The 23,875-nt window shown below is 38.9% G+C and overlaps 1 protein-coding gene across 1 annotated transcript in view; it reads right to left on the bottom strand.

The window, feature by feature from the left end:
- Window positions 1–5,305: 5,305 nt before the first annotated feature.
- Window positions 5,306–23,875, bottom strand: part of DENND6A (DENN/MADD domain containing 6A) — a 51,164-nt gene continuing 32,594 nt past the window's right edge. Inside the window, exons 11-19 of the mRNA XM_011998398.1 lie at window positions 20,385–20,479; window positions 13,791–13,856; window positions 13,645–13,709; window positions 12,352–12,441; window positions 10,471–10,524; window positions 10,261–10,370; window positions 9,970–10,072; window positions 8,669–8,743; window positions 5,306–8,201 (exon numbers count right to left, since the gene is read on the bottom strand). Of these exons, the coding sequence (XP_011853788.1) occupies window positions 8,070–8,201; window positions 8,669–8,743; window positions 9,970–10,072; window positions 10,261–10,370; window positions 10,471–10,524; window positions 12,352–12,441; window positions 13,645–13,709; window positions 13,791–13,856; window positions 20,385–20,479 (790 nt within the window). The 3' untranslated portion in view covers window positions 5,306–8,069. The remainder of the gene's footprint in view (window positions 8,202–8,668; window positions 8,744–9,969; window positions 10,073–10,260; window positions 10,371–10,470; window positions 10,525–12,351; window positions 12,442–13,644; window positions 13,710–13,790; window positions 13,857–20,384; window positions 20,480–23,875) is intronic.

The raw sequence follows: 23,875 nt of genomic DNA, 5'->3' as shown, positions 1-23,875 counted from the left end.
AAAAAAAAAAAAAAAAAAAAAGAACATCTATAAAAAACCTACAGCTAGTATCATAATTAGTGATGAAAAATTGAGGCCAGGCGCAGTGGCTCACGCCTGTAATTCCAGCACTTTGGGAGGCTGAGGCGGGTGAATCACCAGAGCAGGAGTTTGAGACCAGCCTGGCCAAGATGGTAAAACCCCGTGTCAACTAAAAATACAAAAATTAGCTGGGCACAGTGGCGGGCACCTGTAGTCCCAGCTACTCGGGAGGCTAAGACAGGAGAATCACTTTGAACCTGGGAGATGGAGGCTGCAGTGAGCCGAGATCGTGCCACTGCACTCCAGCCTGGGTGACAGAGCAGGACTCCATCACAAAAAAAAAAAAAAAAGAAAAGAAAAGAAAAATTGAATGCTTTTCTTTTAAGATCAGAAAGAGCTGGACAAAGTGGTACATGTCTGTAATCCCAACTACTCAGGAGGCTGAGGCAGGAGGATCATTTGAGCCCAGGAGTTTGAGAGCAACATAGCAGAAACCCCTCTCAAAAAAAAAAAAAAGTTTTAAAAAAGAAAAATGTTTAAAAATGAGTATGTCTGCTCTTACCAATGCTATTCAACATTGCATTGGGGATTCTAGCCAGTGTAATCAAAGAAAAATAAATAAAGGTCACCCAGATTGGAAAGAAGTAAAACAGTCTTTATTCACAGATGGCATAGTCTTCTATGTAAAAAATCTGATGGAATCTTCAAAAAAGGCTACTAGAATAAATGAGTACAGCAAGATTATAGGATACAAGATCAATATACATATATGTACAGTACTAGTATTTTGAACAAATTTTTGAAAAATTGTAAATTTAAATTTTTTAAAAATATCATTTGCAACATCAAAAATATGATAGGCTTAGAGATAAATCTGACAGAAGATATGATAGACTTGTGTTGATAATTACAAAATATTGCTGAAATTAAAATATACATAAATGGAAAACAAACATACATATACTTTGTTCATGATTCAGAAGACTTGAAATTATTCAATTCTCCCTCAAATTGATCCATAAATTCAACGCAATCCCAATCAAAATCCCAGCAGGAATTTGTGTAGAAATTCATAAGCTGATTCTAGAATTCGTATGGAAATGTAAAGTAATTAAGTAAGCAAAACAGCCTTTAAAAAGGACACAAACTGGAGGGCTAACACCACCGGTTTCAACAATAAAGCTACAGTAATCAAGCAATGTGGTATTGGCATAAAGACAGACATATACAGAATAGTGGCACAGAGTAGGAAGCGTAAAAATAAAAATAAACCCACGCATATATATATGGACAACTGAATTTTGACAAAGGTACAACAAAGCCAATGCAACTGATTTTTGGCAATAATAATCACCTTTCAACAAATGGTGCTGGGACAATTAATATTCATATGCAAAAAACAAAAAAAAAAAACCTAAAATTCATACTTCACATACACACTAAAACTAATTCCAAATGGTTTATAAACCTAAATGCAAAACCTAGAACTGTAAAACTGCTAGCAGAGGCTGAGCATGTTGGCTAACACCTGTAATCCCAGCACTCTGAGGGGCTGAGGCAGGCGGATCACGTGAGGTCAGGAGTTGAAGACCAGCCTGACCAGTATGGTAAAACCCCATCTCTTCTAAAAATACAAAAATTAGCCAGGTGTGGTGGTGCATGCCTGTAATCCCAGCTACTGGCGAGGCTGAGGCAGGAGAATTGCTTGAACCCGGGAGGCAGAGGTTGCAGTGAGCTCAGATTGCACCGCTGCACTCCAGCCTGGATGACAGAGCAAGAGTCCATCTCAAAAAAATAAAAATAAAAATAATAGAAAAAAACATAGGTCTTTGTGACCTTGGGTAAGAACACAACACTTAAAAGAACAAATTCGTAAGTTGAACTAAATCAAAATTAAAAACTGCTTTTCAAAAGACACTTTTAAAAATGAAAAAAAAGTCATAAACTAGGGGTGGGGGGATCTTTGCAAAGCATGTATCTGAAAAAGAACTTGTATCAAGAACATATGGAGAACTCTGGCTGGGCTCAGTGGCTCACACCTGTAATCCCAGCACTTTGGGAGGCCAAGGTGGGTGGATCACTTAAGGTCAAGAGTCCAAGACCAGCCTGGTCAACATGGCGAAACCCCATCTCTACTAAAAATACAAAAATTAGCCAGGCGTGGTGGTGGGTGTCTGTAATCCTAGCTACTCAGGAGGCTGAGGCAGGGGAATCACTTGAACCTGGAGGTGGAGGTTGCAGTGAGCCAAGATCATGCCACTGTATTCCAGCCTGGGCAACAGAGTGAGACTCCATCTCAAAAACCAAACCAAACCAAAACAAAAACAAACAAAAAGAACATTATAGAGAACTCTCAAGGCACAACCACAGGAAATTACATAATAAGCAAAAGCTTGGAGCACTTTACCAAGAAGATACAGAGAAGGCTAATAAGCACATGAAAACATGCTCAGCATCAAAGGTCATTAGCAAAATGTAAATTAACATCTCAATAAGGTACCAATACAAACCTATTACAATGGCTGACATTAAAAAGGCTGACCATACCAAATGTTAGTTGGGACGTGGAACTTTCATACAATACTCCTAGAAATAAAATAGTACAACCACTTTGGGACAGTTTGGCAATCTCTTAAAAAAGTTAAACATTCACCTACCATATGACCAAGACATCCCCCTCATACCACTCCTAGGTATTTACATAAGAAAAAAGGAAATATATGTCCATCCAAGGACTAGTACATGCGTTCACAGCAGCTTTATCTGTAATAGCCAAAAACTAGAAACAATCCAAATGTCTATCAACAGGTAAGTGGGTAAAAAATGTGTTATACCCCTATAACACAATACTACTTACCAATAAAAAGAAATGACTTGCTGATACAGGCAACAACATGAATGAATCTCAAAATCATCACGCTGAGTGAAAGAAGTCAGACCTCCTCCCCACCAAAAAACAGAAAGAGTATATATACTGTATGATTCCACTTACATAAAACTCTAGAAAATACAAACTATAGCAACAGAAAACATCTATAATGGTTGTTTGGGGGAGACAGAAAGGAGTGCAAATGGGCATCAGGAAATTTTGGGGGTAATGAAAATGTTCACTATCTTGGCTGTGATGACGGTTTTATGGGTGTATTCAAATGTGAAAACTTATCAAATTACAATTACAAATTACAATTTAAATATGTTCAGCTTATTGTATGTCTATTGTACCTCAATAAAGCTGTTTTTAAAAAGTATGATTTGTGGCTGTGTAAGGTGGCTAACGCCTGTAATCCCAGTACTTTGGGAGGTGGAGGCAGGAGGATTGCTTGAGCCCAAGGAGTTTCAGACCAGCCTGAGCAACATAGCGAGAACTCATCTCTACAAAACAACAACAAATAAACAAACAAAAAAACTGATTTGTTGAGTTCTACCACCAGAGCCTCTGATTATAAAAATATTTACCCATTTCATTAAATGAATGCAATCATTTCAAGTTTCCTACTGAAGGATAAAAATTCATTCACTTAAGGCTGGGCGCAGTGGCTCACATCTGTAATCCCAGCACTTTGGGAGGCTGAGGCGGGTGGATCACCTGAGGTCAGGAGTTTGAGACCAACCTGACCAACATGGTGAAACCCTGTCTCGACTAAAAGTACAAAAATTAGCTGGGTGTGGTGATGCATGCCTGTAATCCCAGCTACTCGGGAGGCTCAGGCAGGAGAATAGCTTGAACCTGGGAGGTGGGGGTTGCAGTGAGCCGAGATGGCGCCATTGCACTCCAGCCTGGGTGACAGAACAAGACTCACTCTCAAAAAAAAAATCATTCACTTAATAAGAAGTATAACTCTGGAATATAAAGTTACTATTTTCCAAAAGTATTTCAGTCAATGTAGAAGCAATTTATACCATAATGTATTCAGACTGGCTGACATGGAAAAATGTGAGGGACAGGCAAAAACATGTAGGATCTATGAAGTCCGGCTTTCTAATGGTTAGGACAAAAATAGTATAATGATGACAAGAATGGGGAGGCAAAAATAAACAGAAGATTGCAAATCTAGTGGTAAAGCTAGTAAAATGGAATGAGGCATGATTATTGAACAACAAAATCTTTTAAAATCTTTTAAAAATATTTTTTCTTTTAAAAATATTTTTTCTTTTATAGACAGGGTCTCACTCTGCTGTTCAGGCTGAGTGAAATGGCATGATAACAGCTCACTGCAGCCTCCAACTCGTAGGCACACACTATCCTCCCACCTTAGCCTCCCGAGTAGCTTTGACCACAGGCATGTACCACCATGTCTGACTACTTTTAAAAAACTTTTTTTAGAGATGAGGTCTCAGGTGCAGTCGCTCCTGCATGTAATCCCAGGATTTTGGTAGGCCAAGACAGATCACTTGAGGTCAGAAGTTCAAGACCAGCCTGGCCAACATGGTGAAACCCTGTCTCTACTAAAAATACAAAAATTAGCCAGGTGTGGTGGCACATACCTGTAATCCCAGCTACTTGAGAGGCCGAGGCAGGAGGATGGCTTCAACCTGGGAGGTGGAGGTTGCAGTGAGCAGAGATCACACCACTGCACTCCAGCCTGGGTGACAGTGTGAAACTCTGTCTCAAGAAAAAAAAAATAATAATAATAATATAATGTAGTTGCTACTTTTAAAAAATAAGAGGAAGAAGTAAAAATAATTGGAGATTTGGGTTTTAAAAAAAGTAGCAAATGAAGGAGAATCTAGCAACTAAAATATTTTTTTGAGAGAGGTCTTGCTCTGTCACCCAGGCTGGAGTGCAATGGTGTGATTATGGCTCACCACAACCTCTACCTCCTAGACTCAGGCCATCCCCTCCTCACCCGCCTGAGCCACCTGAGTAGCTGGGACTGCAGGCGTGTGCCACCATGCTCTGCTAATTTTTTTATTTTTTTGTAGAGACGGGGTCTCACTTTGTTGCCTAGGCAGATCTTGAACTCCTGAGCTTAAACGACCCTCCTGCCTCAGCCTCCTGAAGTGCTGATATTATAGGTATGAGTCAATACATACGGCCAATATTTTTACCAGAATATTTCATAAAATCAGTGCACTGCTAGGAAAGATATGCAGCCACTTAACTGATCTGTCTAAACAGAACTGTTCACCTGTTGATAGTGAAGTACACAGGGTTTTCATTTGAAGTCCTTAAAAAAACAATCTGACAGGAAACAAAAGGAATCTCATAATGCTCAAGTTTCACTAACTATGCATTTTCTCCAAGTAGTCCAACCCCACTCAGAAATAACACAAAATATCCAAGTGCTTTAAAATCCAAGGCCTTTAATTTAGTTTTTGGTAATGACCATAAATGCCTTCATAAAAACCTCTTTTTCACTGTAAATAGAAGGCACTAGGCATTACATAATACCCTTAAAGCAGTGATTCCTCCTGATGCTGGTAGAGATAAAACATTTAACGTCAGGGTTTACACAGTAACAAAGTCTTCTTTAAAAAAAAAAAAAGACAAATCTGAAAATCACAAACCAAAAATTATCACTCAGTCTTTCTCAGGTTCCCAAAGCAAATTTACATCATTTTTACAAGTACATAGTTTGAAATTAAGAGATAAACTAGGTATGATACGGTTTTCAACATGTGTTAGGTTTCAGTTAAATACAGTAAAAATGAAGACACCATTATCATGCTAATTGGCATCTTTTGCTACTGTTTAGCTGTGCAAAATAAACTTGAAATGATACATCCTGTAGTGGTATAATTTAAAAGATCCTTGATATGACACCAACAACTTGCAAATTCTGGTCACAAACTGTATATAAATTGTACGATTATTAAAATATACCTTTTTGAAAAATAATAAGATAACCATTTATACCTAAATAAGGTTTCCCAGAAAGTTATGAAATACTTTTAGCATATAAAAGTAGTTGCCCCTTTTCTGAAAAGTCAGCTGTTGTTTCACAAAATAACTCATATGATCCAAGGCAAATGATTTCTTGAATGCCATATTCTCTCTATGACTTTGAGGTATGCTTCAAGAGACTGTATCCATAAGAACAGGGCACATTTGGGTATCAGACCACAGTTACAAATGCAAGGAATCTTTCTTGGGTCAGGAATGCCCTTAAAAGTTATAGCAAGAGAACCAAAGATAGCTTCTGAAGCCATATCCTTTACAAATACATACAACTAAATTTGGTTATTTAGAGGATAATTCAAGACACAGCTATTAACCACATGCTGTGTCATGTGTGCCTATTATAATTAGTGGCTTCTGGCTGGGCGTCATGGCTCACGCCTGTAATCCCAACACTTTAGGAGGCCAAGGCAGGCGGATCACTTGAGGTTGGGAGTTTGAGACCAGCCTGACCAACAAGCAGAAACCCCGTCTCTACTAAAAATACAAAATCAGCCAGGCGTGGTGGCGCATGCCTGTAATCCCAGCTACTTGGGAGGCTGAGGCAGGAGAATCGCTTGAACCCGGCAGGTGTAGGATGCAGTGAGCCAAGATCACACCATTGCACTCCGGCCTGGGCAACGAGTGAAACTCCGTCTCAAAAAAAAAAAAAAAGTGGCTTCTGCAGGATACTCTTATTCAAACACAAACCAAACAACCTTACTCTACCAAATCACATTCTTCTATTTTTGGCAAGGCAGTATTGTTTAAACAAAACAGAAACAAAAACAACAACAACAAAAGCTAACCCTAACAGTGACTCATGCAAAAGTTTCCATGTCAAATAACAGTAGGAAAAGCGTTCTGAGAAACATTAATGTTGGGAAAAATAAAACACTACCAAACAAATAATGCCTGACATCAATCTTATCATCACTCAAATAAGTATCACATAAAAAACTCATGAATGCCTTTGAAATAAGAATAGTTCAGTTTAAAAAAATAGCTGATTATGAGATTTATAATTAAAATGTCTTTGAAAAGCATCCAAGTTCATTAGCTTAAACATTTAATAATATTTAAATTAGTATTTATTATTTAATTTTTTATTTTTGTTGAGACAAAGTCTCACTACATCACCCAAGCTGGAGTCCAGTGGTGTAATCTCAGCTCACTGCAGCCTCCGCCCCCCAGGTTCAAGTGATTCTCCCATCTCAACCTCCCAAGTAGCTGGTATTACAGGTGTGTGCCACCATGCCTGGCTAATTTTTGTATTTTTAGTAGAGATGGGGTTTCACCACGTTGGCCAGGCTGGTCTCGAACTCCTGACCTAAGGTGACCTGTCCGCCTTGGCCTCCAAAAGTGCTAGGATTACAGGTGTGAGCCACTGCACCTGGCCTAATGTTTAAATTAATAAAGGGTAAGAGAAAATAAACTCTTCCATAATTAATACTAGATGCCTCCTTGTCTTTGGAGAAACTGGTAAGATTAAATTTTGAAAATGGAAGAGAAAATAATGAAAATCTATATGACAACTGAAAAAAAATCCATCATGTATATTAATAAACACAATGGGTAGCAAGAAACATTTTTTTTAAACAATGATCACTCAACAGAATACCTTATAAAATTACATATCATAATGAAGCTAAGGAAAAGCTTCAAGACTAGCAGCTGAACTGTGAAACATGTAGGACAACAGAAGGCACTACATAAGCATCAATTCCTTCTAACCATAGGACAGTTCAGTCTTTCTGTTCGTAAGAAGATAGCCAGTGTGAATGTTATTTTTATATCCCCCTGAGTTTTAACATGATTGGGCAAAGCAGCACCAATTTAAAAAAATATCTGCAATGCCAGCACTGCAGTATGAAATCACTAATACTGATGGCCCACAAGTCTCTCATAAGAGCACTTTAGAACATGATTAAAAATATAGAAATGCCTTTCGGTGTTTCAGTATTAAAGTGGAACCACCACAGATATCCACTTTAAAAATAATGCACTAAAAAGTTCTGTTTATACAATACAGTCTTTCTACCCTGTTAACTAGCATTCATGGCAATTCTCCACTCTGCTGCCACTGAGAGATCTCCTTTGTGCGTCTGGTTGAAATGTCAGTATGCTTCCTGATGCATAATCCTTTTTGGCTGGAAAATCTTGGCAAATATCATGTCATGCCCGTTTTGAGCAGTATGCCTTGCAGGTCCTCTGGCAATGCTAAGATAATGGCATCTATGTGTGTCCGTAACTTTTCCATAGTGTCAGGTTTCACAGGTAAGTGCTCTCGATCAGCCTGCAACTATATAAGGACATTTCATAGCATTTAAATTATCCTCAGAATCTGTATTAATACATTACATTCTCTAAATAAACCATTTTAAAAGTCTAACAATTGGATACTTTCAGTCTTAGACCAAAATTTACAGAAACTAAAAAAGCAAGGAGCATTCCATTTAAACAATACGTTATTGAGCTCAGTAAAAGGCTTCTATGTAAATTCATAATAATACCTAGAAATATAAGCAACAATGTTTTGATAGAGCTTATTAGATTCTATGTAGATAACGTTAGAATAATATGGCATCATTATGGTCTGTTTCAGTGACCAAGTATTTTCAGCAATACCTACCATCAATTGACCAATTTCAAGCCCTCTCATTTAAAAAGTTACTTCTGTGAACTATCATGGGTTGTCGTCAGCTCACATGAGAGGAAAATATCTTCACAGAAAAGTCAATTTAATCATTGGCTGTTTTGGCTACATACCAGCTTATTTTTCAGCTTCAAGACAAGGTCTACTGTTTCTACTTCTGTGTGTTTCTGGATCCAGAGAAGTAAGTCCTAGAATAAATAAAATCCCAAATCAGTAAATTCTCAAAATAATATTCAAACCTCTATTTCAATAGGTAAGGCTACTGTGAAGGAAAGACAAGAAGGAAAAGGAGAACAAAGTATTTAACCCAGATATAGCATTAAGTGCAAGAATAATTCTCATAATATTCTAATAACTGTTAATTTTCTGCATTAGCCAGAATAATTGTCTCATATTTGGAAGCAAAACAAAATGTACTGAGGTGGCTTTTTTAGATCAAGCAAGAAAAACAAAATTGCAACTCAAACTGTAATAGTAACCCCCACTGCCACTAAGTAGTGACTAATTTATAAGGAACATTTGTTAACAAATCAAGAGAACTGAACATGAATTTACTACTGGATGTAAACTTCATGTTTTCAGATAAGCTCTTCCTGGGCTTGTGCTGCAGGTGCATTCATCAAATTCCTTTTCTCAAAGCCACAGTCACTGGGAGTTTATGAGCAGAAAGTTATCACTGAGGCTAGCACGCCTCGCATTTAAAGCTAAATATAAATGAAAGTAAGACTATCCCCTTTTATTTTCGTAAGTAGTTTAATTTAAAAGAGCCTGGTAATACAGAACATAAAAAACAAATCAGTCCACATTTTTAAAAGTGTTAATACTCACTAAAAAAGGTAAATACATCGTAACAGCAAAAGATGTGGAGTTAGGCTTCTTGGATTAGAATCCTTACTCTACCCAGTAATGTGCTGGTAAATATTTAACAAGTGGTTCTCCAAAAGAGGTCTCTGGTTTGTCGCATTTGCCAATTTCTGTGGTGTAGTACTCCCACTGTAGGCTATTTCAAGCTGCCAACCTGAGGTCACTGAATGCAGAGCTGAGAAGAGATGTGCACAGAGAAGAGATGTGCACAGTTGGCTCTTGTGAGCCAATGCAAGTGGACTCCAGCACACTGTTGGCTCCACTACTTAGCAGGGATGTGATCTGAGGCAAGTCATTTAACTTCTAAGCCAAATGTTTCCCATAATGTAGTTCATAACACACCTACCTCAAAGAATCATTATAAAGATTAAAAGAGATTATCTATATAAAGCCCCTATAATGTCCTTGGCACACAGCACATGATCTAGAAAAGTTAGTCATTATTACTATTTATAAAGAGTGGATAAAGGGTACAATCTTCAACCTCTAAGCATAATTATCTTTATTTTCAACAATTGTTAATCATTACACAAACACACAGTTTTCGAACCTCTTCACAAAGAGCTTCTAGATGGAGTGCCTCCAATTTTTGGATCATTTCCTTCCTCCGGGTCTTAAACCAGCCATCAAAATTTGGAGACTTTAGGAAATGCCTATAAAAATACATTTTAAAAAAGTAAAGTTTGATTATAACTTATTTCCTTTCCTCAATACCTTTCCTATTCAGAGAACCATGTCAAACTTTAGAATTCTTTAAAAAGAGTAAGTTTAAGTCTAGTTTTTTGTTTTGTTTTTAAATAAAGCACGACACATGGGTGTAAAACAGGAAAAAAAGACTAACCGGTAAAGTCCAATCCAATCGCCTTTTATTCTAGAGGTTAGCTGAGGTCCTGTTTTCTCAAGTGTTTTCATAAATTCTTCTGGAAGAAACTGTCTTAATTGAGGTGGACTCTAGAAAACAGGAAATATAATATTTAGAAATTAGGAGTGGATATGTTCACAGAAGTTAATTACAGTTAGAGGACCCAAATAGATCTGAATATATTCATACCTTCCATGGGGAAATACTTTTCTGCAAAGGCATCAAGCTTGCCACATACCTTTCCTAAAACCAAAAAAAAAAAGTTAATAAAAGGAGTGTCTTCAAAAATATTTAAACAGACCTACTTAAAAGAAATGGGTCTTTTAAGTTTGTAATCATATGCCCTTTCAATGGACGGCAACAACTCCATCACTCCCCACAACAGATATAGCTAAATTTAGACTGACTTGGGAAGTCAGATTTCAAATAAAATTCAACTAAATCTTGGGTAAACCAAGGGACTACATTTTTTTTTTCTTTTTTGAGACAGAATCTTGTTCTGTTGCCCAGGCTGGAGTGCAATGGCGTGATCTTGGCTCACTACAACCTCCGCCCCTTCGGGTTCAAGCGATTCTCCTGCCTCAGTCTCCCAAGTAGCTGGGATTACAGGTGTGCACCACCACGCCTTGCTAATTTTGTATTTTTAGTAGAGACAAGGTTTTACCATGTTGGTCAGGCTAGTCTCAAACTCCTGACCTCGTGATCCACCCGCCTTGGCCTCCCAAAGTGCTGGGATTACAGGCGTGAGCCACCGTGCCCAGCCCTTTTTTTTATTTTTATTTTTATTTTTTGAGATGCAGTCTCGCTCTGTTGCCCAGTGGCACATGGCAGTGGAGTGCAGTGGCGCAATCTCAGCTCACTGCAAACTGTGCCTCCAGAGTTTAAGCAATTATCTGCCTCAGCCTCCCAGGTAGCTGGAATTTCAGGAACCCGCCACCACGCCTGGCTAATTTTTATATTTTTAGTTGAGTCAGGGTTTCACCCTGTCTTAATGATAATAGCTAACCTTACTGAGTAGAGACGGGGTTTCACCACGTTAACCAGGATGGTCTCGATCTCCTGACCTCGTGATCTGCCCGCCTTGGCCTCCCAAAGTGCTGGGATTACAGATGTGAGCCACCACGCCCAGTCCATGCTCTTTTTTTTTTTTTAAGAGAGTCTTGCTGTTGCCCAAGATGGAGTGCAGTGGTGCAATCATAGCCTACTGTAGTCTCAAAGTCCTGGTCTTAAACAATCCTCTCACCTTGGCCTCCCAAAGTAGCAGGCCTGAGCCACTGTGCCCAGCCTAGTCCATGCTCATAAGCACTACAGAAAAGTTTATTTATTCAAACAAATAGATTTAATGGAATAAATAAGTTGACATCCATAGACCAAGAAATAATATTTCTTTCTAAAATATAACAGCAAAGATCTCCAGGATGCCCTATATAATACTCATAGATATATTACTTTATATTAATAACTGTGCAAAGTTTCTCTATGATGCAGTCTCCAGAGTAGGACCACATCATGGTACTCCCTATACTTTAATATGACATCCTTCTGAATTTCTTAGAATAACCATATCATCTAGTCATTGATTCCATAAACATTTGAGTGCTACCATATGCCAGACTGGCAAATTAATAATGAGCAAGACAGATACAGTCCCTGTTATTATGGAGCTACAGCCTCATAGACATTATGTCAAATTTTTTTCAAGATAACTATCACAGAAGCTCTACGATAATCTTCTTTTAAGGTGAAAAATGTAGTAACTACTTAACAGTTCATATAAAGTACATCATTTAATATTCACAACAGTCTTGAAAGGTACTTAGGAAAAGTGGAATCAGCCACATTTCATAGGTAAGAAAATTGAGGTTCAGAGGGAGTGACTTACCAAAGCTAAACAGTTAACACTAGAACAAATAATCCAGGTCTCTTGCAAAGGGGTTTATTTTTAATCACTCAAATATACCAGGCTGGCAAAACACACAACCTAAGATATGGTTTTGGAGGGTGGGAAAAACATTTATATACCCTTCACCAAATCATTAAATTATGCAAAAATGTATTTTATTAACTTACTAATGGAATGATGAAACTTTGTGTCAGTTCCAAAAAATAGCGTCGAAGAATAACACTTTGCGCCTCAGAAGGACGTTTCTGTTGTACACCCTTAAAGAGGAAATAATGAGAATGTTTTCTAGTGATGGAACATAAAACAATGGATAATTATCATATTCAACTGCTATGTAAATATACATTTACACTTGATATTTAAAAAACTAGAACTTCACCTTGAAGTAATTTAATGTGAAGTTAATTGTGCAATATCCTGTGAAAATAATCTTTACCAGAGCAAAACATAAGAGTTCTTAGCTTAGGGAATACTGTTTATCCCATACTGTGAAAATGTGAGTTCACAGCTGGGCACTGTGGCTCGCGTCTGTAATCCCAGCACTTTGGGAAGCTGAGGCGGGTGGATTACCTGAGGTCAGGGGTTCAGGACCAGCCTGGCCATCATAGTGAAACCCTGTCTCTACTAAAAAATACAAAAATTAGCCAGGCGTGGTGGTGGCCACCTATAATCCCAGCTACTTGGGAGGCTGAGAAAGAAGAATTGCTTGAACCTGGGAGGTGGAGGTTGCAGTGAGCCGAGATCATGCTATTGCACACCAGCCTGGGCAACAAGAGCGAAACTCCATCTCAAAACAAACAAACAAAAAAAAGTGAGTTCAAAATAAAGACAATATTTTATATTTGCTATATTACATGATTTACATTTTTTAAAAAATTATAACCCCTTACTGTTAGATGCTATCATGGTAGAATCTATGGCTTTTTCACTATAACTCCCAAGCTTCTAGAAAGACTGACACTCATGTATAGCTACAGTCCCAAATTCATGCCCATACTGTTGCTAGCTTAGTCTCCTGATTTTCATAAAACTTTGAGTCAAAAAAGATACCCCGGCAGGGTGTGGTGGCTGACACCTGTAATCCCAGGACTTTGGGAGACCGAGGTGGGCATATCACTTAAGGCCAGGAGTTCAAGACCAGCCTGGCCAACATGGTGAAACCCTATCTCTACTAAAAATACAGAAATTAGCCAGGCATGATGGTGCACTCCTGTAATTCCAGCTGCTCAGGAGGCTGAGGCATGAGAATCACCTGAACCTGGGAGGTGGAGGTTACAGTGAGCTGAGATCACACCACTGCACTCCAACCTGGGTGACAGAGTAAGACTCCATCTCCCTGCCCCCTCCAAAAAAAGGAAAGATCCTATTTCACATTAGTATACATAAAGGACATATTGCCTAAGTGGATATTACATACCTGAACAAGGAAATTTAAATTAATAATATGAGCAACTAATTACCTTCTGTAATTGTTTTATGATCTCTTCATCTCTATTTAAATATGGCTTATATGAAGTATAAACTCCTAAGAGCAAAGAAAAGAAGGTAAACAAAAAAACCCAAGTATCATACAAATATATATTTAAAAATCAATAAAAGTCAATACCAGGTTTAGAATCCAGAGTCTTTAGATTCTTCAGTTTTTTCACTTTAACCTGCTTAGGAATTTCACCTGCAGGAAGCAGCATAAAGATTTTTACAATTATTCTAATCATACATATTATAAAATTAGAACTTTATAATCTACTGTTTATTACTTAAGCATGTTATAATTAAAGCATTCTTAACATCAATTAATAAGTTAAGGGTTCATTCTTGGTATTTTAAAACTGGATTACAAGAATACTGGATTATTACAATAGTACAGAAACAATTCATGTAAATTATATAAAATGGATATTTTATCTTTCATTAATATCTATCATTACTTAAATTTTTCCCTTTTTGTCACTCAACCTGTAATTTAAAATCTACATGCCAAATACATAAAACTGAAAATTTAGGTGCTGAAGAGGAATAAAATACCCTTTAAGTATAAATGGAATACAGAGTAATTCTTAAATGACTGTGCAGATGTAGTCTTCAAGGGTTTGTGTGTGGTTTTTTTTTTTTTTTTTTTTTGATGCCTCCTCAAATTCAGCTTTTCCATTACAGAAACTTACACTGCCAGCAAGTGGCAACGGTGTGTGCAGCAACCACAGGTCTGAGCCACAGATGGACAGGACTCCTGAGCAGACTGCTATGTTGAATAGCTTGTGTAGTATATGCAGGCCCTGGTCTTAGGGTCAAAGAAAGCTAACACCTAAACAACTCTTATAACGGGCAGAAAAATGCCTCAAGATACACACTTAAAAGTGTCGTGAACAAACCTAATTTCAAAGACTTTCTCCACCCTCCCTCTTCTCTGCACAAGGGCTAAAAGAACCTAAGAACTGAAACACAATCTAGAGATTATATTATTATAGAGATTATAATATAATTCAAGCCTCTAAATTCACAAAATACCTTTGTTTAAATAGTTACATAGATCAAACTGCTAATTGTGGTATATCTGGAGGTGGGATTTTAAGAACAAGGAACATTTTCCTTTGCAATCTTATATTGCTAAAAAATTTTAAGAGCATGTAGTATGATAAAACAGCTATTTCTATAAACTTTTTACTTTGAAATACAGTTGAACATTTAATAATGTGGGTTTAAACTGTGCATATTCACTTATACATGATTTTTTCTCCTCCTTCTGCCACCCCTGAGTCAGCAAGACCATTACCTCCTCTTCCTCCTCAACCTACTCAATGCGAAGGTTATGAGGATGAAGACTTTTATGATGATCCACTTCCACTTAATGAATAGTCAATATATATTTTATCTTCCTCATGACTTTCTTAGTAACATTTTATTTCCCCTAGCTTACTTTATTGTAAGGATACAGTATATAATACAAACAACATACAAAATGTGTGTTAATCAACTGTTTATGTTATTGCTAAGGCTCTGGTCAACAGTAGGCTGTTGGAAGTTAAGTTTTGGAGGAGTTAAAGGTATACACAGATTTTCTACTACATAGGAGGTTGGCATTTCTAATCCCTGTGTTGTTCAAGGGTTAACTGTAATTTCAATCTTGCAAAGAAGCTGCCAAGTAACACAGTCTATAAAGGAAAGAGCGAAAGAGATTAAAAAAATTAATCTATACTCCAAATGTGTCAACTGCCCCAATAATAATTTTAAACAGATACTTGTTAAAAAAGCAGTATCATGGATACACAGACTTAATTTTTCATTGACTCAGTATATATTAAGTAAATATAAGATACTGGCAATACAGGAACAAAACAGCTAATTCCTCATATCAATGAGCCACAGTCTAACAGCAAAATATGACACAGAGAAATGATAATACAGAGGGAAAGGTGCTGGGACAGAATTATGAACAAGATACTATGAGACACAGAAGAGTGTCCTGGCCAAAGAGGAGTAAGAAAAGTATTTAGGATTCCTAAAGGAGGTAGCATTTAAGCGAACCTATAAGAGAGAGAAAAACTTGGCCAGGTATGGTGGCTCACGCCTGTAATCCGAGCACTTTGGGAGGCTGAGGCGGGTGGATCACCTGAGGTCAGGAGTTCGAGACCATCCTGGCCAACATGGGGAAACTCCATCTCCACTAAAAATACAAAAATTAGCCGGGCATGGTGGCAGGCACCTGTAGTCCCAGCTACTCGGGAGGCTGATGCAGGAGAATCACTTGAACCCAGGAGGCAGAGTTTGCAGTGAGCCGAGATTGCACCACTGTACTCCAGCTTGGGTGGCAGAGCGAGACTCTGTCTCAAAAAAAAAAAAAGTTATCCATAGGAAGGAGAAAAGGCCTTTTGAGTAAAAAGTTAAATACAGAAGCATGAACATGCTGCTTAAAGAGTTGCAGATAATGGTAAGGACAGTAATAGCCACCATTTACTGAAGATGTCCTCCGTGCCAGTCTCTGGTTCAAGAGCACTGCACAAATCATCACATTTAATCTTCACAATAAGAGTTTATTTATGATGCCCATTTCACAGATGAAGAAACTAAAGCATGGACAAAACTTGATATTCACCTGGTATGCACCAGAACCAGTTGGTTACTGCCATCATTCATTCTGATTAATGAGTGCCCTATTAAGACAGGTTGTTAGCTCTGTCATAACTAGACCCAGAGGAACATCTTGTCCAAGGATGTGGGTGCACTAAAACTAGGTATAATCCAGAAAAAGCAATTCCTTTATATCAGGAGGAATGATCCTTCTGCAAGGTTAACGCTAAATATATGTTTCTGGTAAAGTTTCAGGACACAGGAGAGCAAAATCTTAATTCTGCTGTGCCTTCCCTCTTGGTCCTAAAGAAGACGCTTTTTTCTATAATTTTACTGACCCTGCCAGATTTTTTTTTTTCCTTGTAGAACTCACATCTATCTCAGGTTTCAAAGCCAGAATCCTGAGCAGGGCTGTGTTGCACAACTTGTACAGCATTTGCAGTGGGCCTGGCTGGTTTTTAACTTAACGAGCGGAAAAATACTCCAAGATATATACCACTCATAAATTAAAAGATATATGAGATTTCATGACTATGACACCAAATACTCAAGCAATACAAGGAAAAAATAAATAAGACTTAAAAAAAAAAAAGAAGAAACCAAAAAAACGATAAATAAGACCATTAAATTATAAACTTCTGTGCACAGGCCAGGTGTGGTGGCTCACGCTTGTAACCCCAGCACTTTGGGAGGTTGAGGCGGGTGGATCATGAGGTCAGGAGTTCAACCAGCCTGGCCAAAATGGTGAAACTCTCTCTCTACTAAAAATACAAAAATTAGCTGAGTGTGGTGGCGCACACCTGTAATCCCAGACACTGGGGAGGCTGAGACAGGAGAATCACTTGAACCCAGGAGGTGGAGGTTGCAGTGAGCCAAGACCGGGCCACGGCACTCCAGCCTAGAAGACAGAGCAAGACTCCATCTCAAAAAATAAATAAATAAGGTAAAATAAACCTCTGTGCATCAAAGGACACCATCAAGAGAACAAAAAGACAATACAAAATAGAACAAAAGATTCGCAAAGCATGTATCTAATAAGGATTACTATTTAGAATATATAAAGAATTCTTATAACTAAAAAAAAAAAAAAAAAAAACCCCATTCAAACAATCCTATTAAAAGTGGGCAAAGGACTTGAATAGACATTTCTCCAAAGAAGATACATAAATGGCCAATAAATAGGCTGGGTGCGGTGGCTCACACCTGTAATTGCAGCACTTTGGGAGGCCAAGGCAGGTGGATCACCTGAGGTCAGGAGTTTGAGACCAGCCTGGCCAACATGGTGAAACTCTATCTCTATTAAAAATACAAAAATTAGCTGGGTGTGGTGGTGCATGCCTGTAATCCCAGCTACTCGGGGGGCTAAGGCAGGAGAATTGCTTGAACCTGGGAGACGGAGGTTGCAGTGAGCCAAGATCGCGCCACTGCACTCCAGCCAGGCAACAGAGTGAGACTTCGTTTCATAAATAAATAAATAAATAAATAAAATGGCCAATAAACAATGGAAAGATACTCAACATCACTGATCATGAGGGAAATGAAACTGAAACCCACAATAAAATACTAACTCATGCCCATTAGGATGGCTACTATCAAAAAAATGGAAACTAACAGGCCGGGTGTGGTGGCTTCCACCTGTAATCCCAACACTTTGGGAGGCCAAGGCAGGAGGACTGCTTGAGCACAGGAGTTCAGGACCAGCAACATTGCAAGATCCTGTCTCTACAGAAAAAATTAAAAATCAGCCAGGCGTGGTGGTGTACGCCTGTACTCCCAGCTACTGGGAAGGCTGAGGCAGAAGGATCACTTGGGCCCAGGAGTTCAAGGTTACAGTAAGCTATGATTGTGCCAATGCACTCCAGCCTGAGCAATAGCACAAGACCCTATCACAAAAAAAAATTTTTTTTAAAGGCAAAATAAATAGACATTTCACCAAAGATATATGAATGAAAGGAAGTAGATGAAAATGTGCTCACTATCACTAGACATTAGAGAAAAGCAAATTAAAATCACCATTTCAAATATTCTAGAATGGCCATGATGAAAATGACAACATCAAATGTTGGAAAAGATGTTACGAAATAGGAACCCTCACACATTGCTGGTAAGAATGTAAACTGATGGGCCACTTTGGCAAACAGTTTGGTGATTTCTTAAACAGATTTATCAACTCATGCTGCTCTACCAATGATTTTGTGCAAAAGTTCCTACCTACATCTAGCAGAGAGACTTCTTCCACTGGAAAGAGAAAACAATCAGCAGTCTACTACATTACAACTAATAGTCTAAATTAGTAGGCCCAAATCATGAAAATGTCAAGATTAAATTAAGATTTTAAAAAATTTCTCATATCGTCTCATATCCAAGACTCTAGCAACTGTTGTTCTCTGAACTATCATTAATACTCAGACAGAACAGTAACAGAATGGCAGGGGACCATGCCATTTACAGAGTACCATGCATCAGGCACTGTGTTTAATCCTCCTAGCAGACAAAAAATTTGAGACTTAAAAATGATATTTAGCCTATTAGCACACAGTTCTGATTGCCAAGGTGAAGCCCTTTGCTTTTTCCTCTATTTCATAAAACTTCTAAAAATTTCAGTAACACTGAGTCCAGAATTTGTAAACAGTACTATTTAAAATGTTATCCTTGATTCTAACACTTCCATTTAGATATATGTATATACCAGAAGGAAAATCTTATAAAATCAGATTATTAAGTCATGTTTTAAATATATCTATGTATAACAAAAGGAACAAGATTTAAAAGTAGTGACTGCTGGCCAGACGCAGTGGCTCAGCCTGTAATCCCAGCACTTTGGGAAGCCGGGGTGGTCGGATCGCTGGAGGTCTGGAGTTTGAGCCCAGCCTGGCCAACATGGTGAAACCTCGTCTCTACTAAAAATACAAAAATTAGCCAGGCGTGGTGGCAGGCACCTGTAATCCCAGCACGTTGGGAGGCCAAGGCGGGCAGATAACCTGAGGTCAGGAGTTTGAGACCAGCCTTGCCAACATAGCAAAACCCCGTCTCTACTAAAAATACAAAAATTAGCCAGGCATGGAGGTGGGTGCCTGTAATCCCAGCTACTTGGGAGGCTGAGGCAGGAGAAACACCTGAACCTGGGAGAGCTGAGATAGTGCCACTGTATTCCAGTCTGGGCAACAGAGTGAGACTCTGTCTCATAGATAAATAAATAAACATAGTACATTATAAAGTTATTAGAAAATAACTTTATAATCCCAACTATTTCAGTGGAAAATTCATGAATGTCCATTGTCATGTCAGAGAGAAGTCTTCCACTGGAAGGAGAAAATAGTCAGTAGTCCACTACATTACAATCAATAAAATAGCCTAAATTAGTACGCGCAAACCATGAAAATAAATGTCAAAATTAAATTAAGATTTTAAAAATTTCTCGTATCTTCTCATACCCAAGATTCATGTCCTTAATTAATGTACCATTTAGTTGTCATCTAGATTAACAAAACTTCCAACCTCAGAATTCATATACTTAAACATTTGTTAAACTCCTACCATGAACAAGGTACTGTATGTCTTTTCCATATGAAAAGACACTGTGAACCACTCCCTAAATCAATAACCTGTGTTACAGGGACATATACTTGTTTTGAGACCTAGCTGAGTATTTTGCAACAAGTCGGGAATAATTCTAGTTTTCTATAAGGTTTTACTCAAGCAGTATTGCAAAGTTCTGTTTTATTGGACTTCTATATATATAGAAAGTTCTGTTTTATTGGGCTTTTAAATATATATTTTTTATATTTATATTTAAATATATATTTAAATCTGTAAATATATATTTAAATATATTATTATATAATATTTAATATATATATAAAGCTAACATTTCTGAGACTTCATTTTACTATAATTCATTCAATGTCTGTAACACTATAAGTATACTTTTTGGTAGAAGGATATGACAGATTATACATATTATAAGAACCTGCGTATTTCAGTTGGAAATTAGCAGGAAATTATACTCTTCTCCAAAGGCCTTGAAGAAAGCTGCCATCAACATAAAAAGTAATCAAGGATGAAAAGAAAGGAAGAAAGAAACCTGTTCAGCAACACTGCACACTAAAAACAGAACACCAAGTTTATACTTTACCTGTAGGTTTAAGGTCTCCTATTCGAATAATGTGTGGCCAGTGCTGGAGTGTCTTAGCAAAAAAAGGGTTGGTTACTCCTAATATAACTGAGGGCCTATATAAAACAAAACAAAATTAAAAAGGTAAGAAAAAGATGAATGTTAAATCAGTGAAGAATAGCTTACATTTTCTTTTCAATGAACAATACACAGATTGCTTTTTCCTTTATTCAAACATTCCATATCAACTACACGGCCAGGCAACATGTTTTACGCTAGGCATATAAAGATGAAAGGACATGATCCTTCCAATAGCACACACAGGAAGAAGGGTATACACACCCAGTTATGATGCCAAAATTAGAAGACAGTGAAGGTGGTTTAAAATGCACAACATCGGCTGAGCGCGGTGACTCACGCCTATAATCCCAGCACTTTCAGAGGCCGAGGTGGGTGGATCATGAGGTCAGGAGTTCGAGACTAGTCTGACCAACATGATGAAACCCCATCTCTACTAAAAATACAAAAATTAGCTGGGTGTGGTGGTGCATGCCTGTAATCCCAGCTACTCAGGAGGCTGAGGCAGAAGAATCGCTTGAAACCAGGAGGTGGAGGTTGCAGTGAGCCAAGATTGCACCACTGCACTCCAGCCTGGGCAACAGAGTGAGACTCTCTGTCTCAAAAAAAAAAAAAAAAAAAAAGCACAATAATCAGAAAGGAGAACCTATGTCTACAAGGGGATTAAAGGACAGCCTCACCAAAGAGATAATATTTACAGGAAGACATGAAAGATGAGTAGGTGTTTTTTGCCAAGTGGATGAGAGAAGGAAGAGTGATACAGAACAAACTATGTGCAAAGCAATGAAGTGACATTATGGCCTGTCTGTAGAACTACACAGAGTTCAGCATTCCTGGAGCAAAAGCAGAAAGGATGAATAGTCAGAAATGAGAATACTGTTGCCCAATCATTAGTACCATGTTAGCATGCTAAGAAGTTTAGATGTTATCTTACAGGCAAAGGGAAACTACTAGATAACCAAGTGGAGGAATGTTGCATGAAAGAAAAAGTGCTTATTAGAAAGATCACTCGGCTGGGTGCAGTGGCTCACGCCTGTAATCCCAGCCCTTTGGGAGGCCGAGGCGGGCGGATCACCTGATGTCAGGAGTTTGAGACCAACCTGGCCAACACGGTGAAACCCCATCTCTACTAAAAATACAAAAATTAGCTGGGTGTGGTGGTGTGTGCCTGTAATCTCAGCTACTTGGGAGGCTGAGGCAGAAGAATCACTTGAACCCAGGAGGCAGAGGTTGCAGTGAGCTGAGATCGCACCATTGCACTCCAACTTGGGGGACAAGAGTGACACTTTGTCTCCAAAAAAAAAAAGGAAGATCACTCTGGAAGAAATTTGGAAGTTACCTTATGAGGAGAGAAGGGGTTGAAGGAAAAGCAAATTTGGATATGCAAAACATGAGACACAGTAAGACTGGAAAGGGAGCTACAGAAAGAAGATAAGAAATGTAATCAGAGATATTTTAGGATATCAAATTGACAGAATTTGGTAAAATTTAATGTGGGGCATGTTACAAAGGAGAAATTTATGACAATTAAGGTTTTGAGGACTAAGTGAAAACTAATGCCATCCATGAAAAGAAAGAAGAGGTATGAGATTAGGGGAGAAAAGAGGGAGACAAAAATAATTCAGTTTGCACGTGTTTAGTTTCAGATGCCATTAATCTATCTTCTATGGGGCAATGTGCTTAAAACATCCCCTCTCCCCCCACAACACACACACATGCCTGGTTATATAGGTCTGAACCTCACAGAGATATTGGCTAGAAAGATACATTTCAGTCATTAGCATGGGGTATTAACAGAAGCCATGGGTACAGATAAGATTGTACAGAAAGGGCCAGGCATGGTGGCTCACACCTGTAATCCCAGCACTTTGGGAGGCTAAGGCAGGCGGATCACTTGAGATCAGGAGTTCGAGACCAGTCTGGCCAACATGGTGAAACCCCATCTCTACTAAAAATACAAAAAATTAGACAGTGTGCACCTATAATCCCAGCTACTTGGGAGGCTGAGGCAGGAGAATCACTTGAACCCAGGAGATGAAGGTTGCAGTGACCCAAGGTCGTGCCACTGCACTCCAGCCTAGGCAACAGTGTGAGACTGTCTCAAAAAAAAAAAAAGATTGTACAGAAATAATTATCAGTCTGGGCTGGGTGTGGTGGCTCATGTCCGTAATTCTAACACTTTGGGAGTCCAAGGTGGGCAGATCACAAGGTCAGGAGTTCGAGACCAGTCTGGCCAATACAGTGAAACCCTGTCTCTACTAAAAATACAAAAAATTAGACAGTGTGCACCTGTAATCCCAGCTACTTGGGAGGCTAAGGCAGGAGAAACACGTGAACCTGGGAGGCAGAGGTTGCAGTAAGCCAAGATGATGCCATTGCACTCCCTCCTGAGCGACAGTGCCAGACTCCGTCTCAAAAGAAAAAAAAAACTATCAGTCTGAAATCAGAACCCAGAAGACAATACCTAGCGAACACCAACATTTAAGGGATTCATAGAGAAAAGAAGTCTGCAAAGGAGATTGGGATGCACCACAAGATTGCCCAGGAGAGAATGGTATTAGAGATTCAAAAAAAATTTTTTGGGGGGACAGGGTCTCACTCTGTCCCCCAGGCTGTTCCAGTGGCACAATCTGAGTTCACTGCAACCTCTGCCTCCTAGGCTCAAGCCATCCTCCCACCTCAGCCTCATAAGTAGCTGGGACTACAGACGCATGCCACAACATCCAGCTAATTTTTGTGTTTTTTTTTTTTTTGTGGAGACAGGGTTTTGCCATGTTGCCCAGGCTGGTCTCTAACTCCTGGGCTTATGTGATCTGCCCGCCTCAGCCTCCCAAAGTGCTGGGATTAGAGGCATGAGCCATCATGACTGGCTGGTGATTAAAATATTTGTAAGGTTAAAAGTGTAAATGTTACAAGAAAGAAGAGGTGGCACACCAGCCTCGGCAACGGGGAGGGGGAAGGGAGGGGGAGGAGGGGAAGGGGAAGGCGAAGGGGAGAAGAAAGAAGGAAAGAAAGAGAGAGAGAGAGAGAAAGAAAAAGAAAGAAAGAAAAAGAAAGAAAGGAAGGAAGGAAGGAAGGAAGGAAGGAAGGAAGGAAGGAAGGAAAAAGAAAGAGAGGAAGGGAGGAAGGGAAGGGAAGGGAAGAAGGAAGGAACGGAAGGAAGGAAGGGAAGAAAGGAAGGGAAGGAAGGAAGGAAGAAAGGGAAGGAAGGGAAGGGAGGGAGGGAAGAAAGTGAGGGAAGGGAAGGGAGGGAGGGAAGGAAGGGAGGGAAGGGAAGGAAGAAAGGGAAAGAACAGAAGGGAGGGAGGGAAGGAAGGGAGGGAAGGAAGGAATGAGGGAAGGAAGGGAGGGAACAGAAGGGAGGGAGGGAAGGAAAGGAAGGAAGGAAGGAAGGGAGGGAAGGAAGGGAGGGAAGGGAACGGAGGGAAGGGAAG

Source organism: Mandrillus leucophaeus, unplaced genomic scaffold, assembly GCF_000951045.1.
Source record: "Mandrillus leucophaeus isolate KB7577 unplaced genomic scaffold, Mleu.le_1.0 Scaffold57, whole genome shotgun sequence".
NCBI lineage: Eukaryota > Metazoa > Chordata > Mammalia > Primates > Cercopithecidae > Mandrillus > Mandrillus leucophaeus.
The sequence above is the reverse complement of the archived record's forward strand: the minus strand, read 5'-3'. Positions and strand labels throughout refer to the sequence as shown.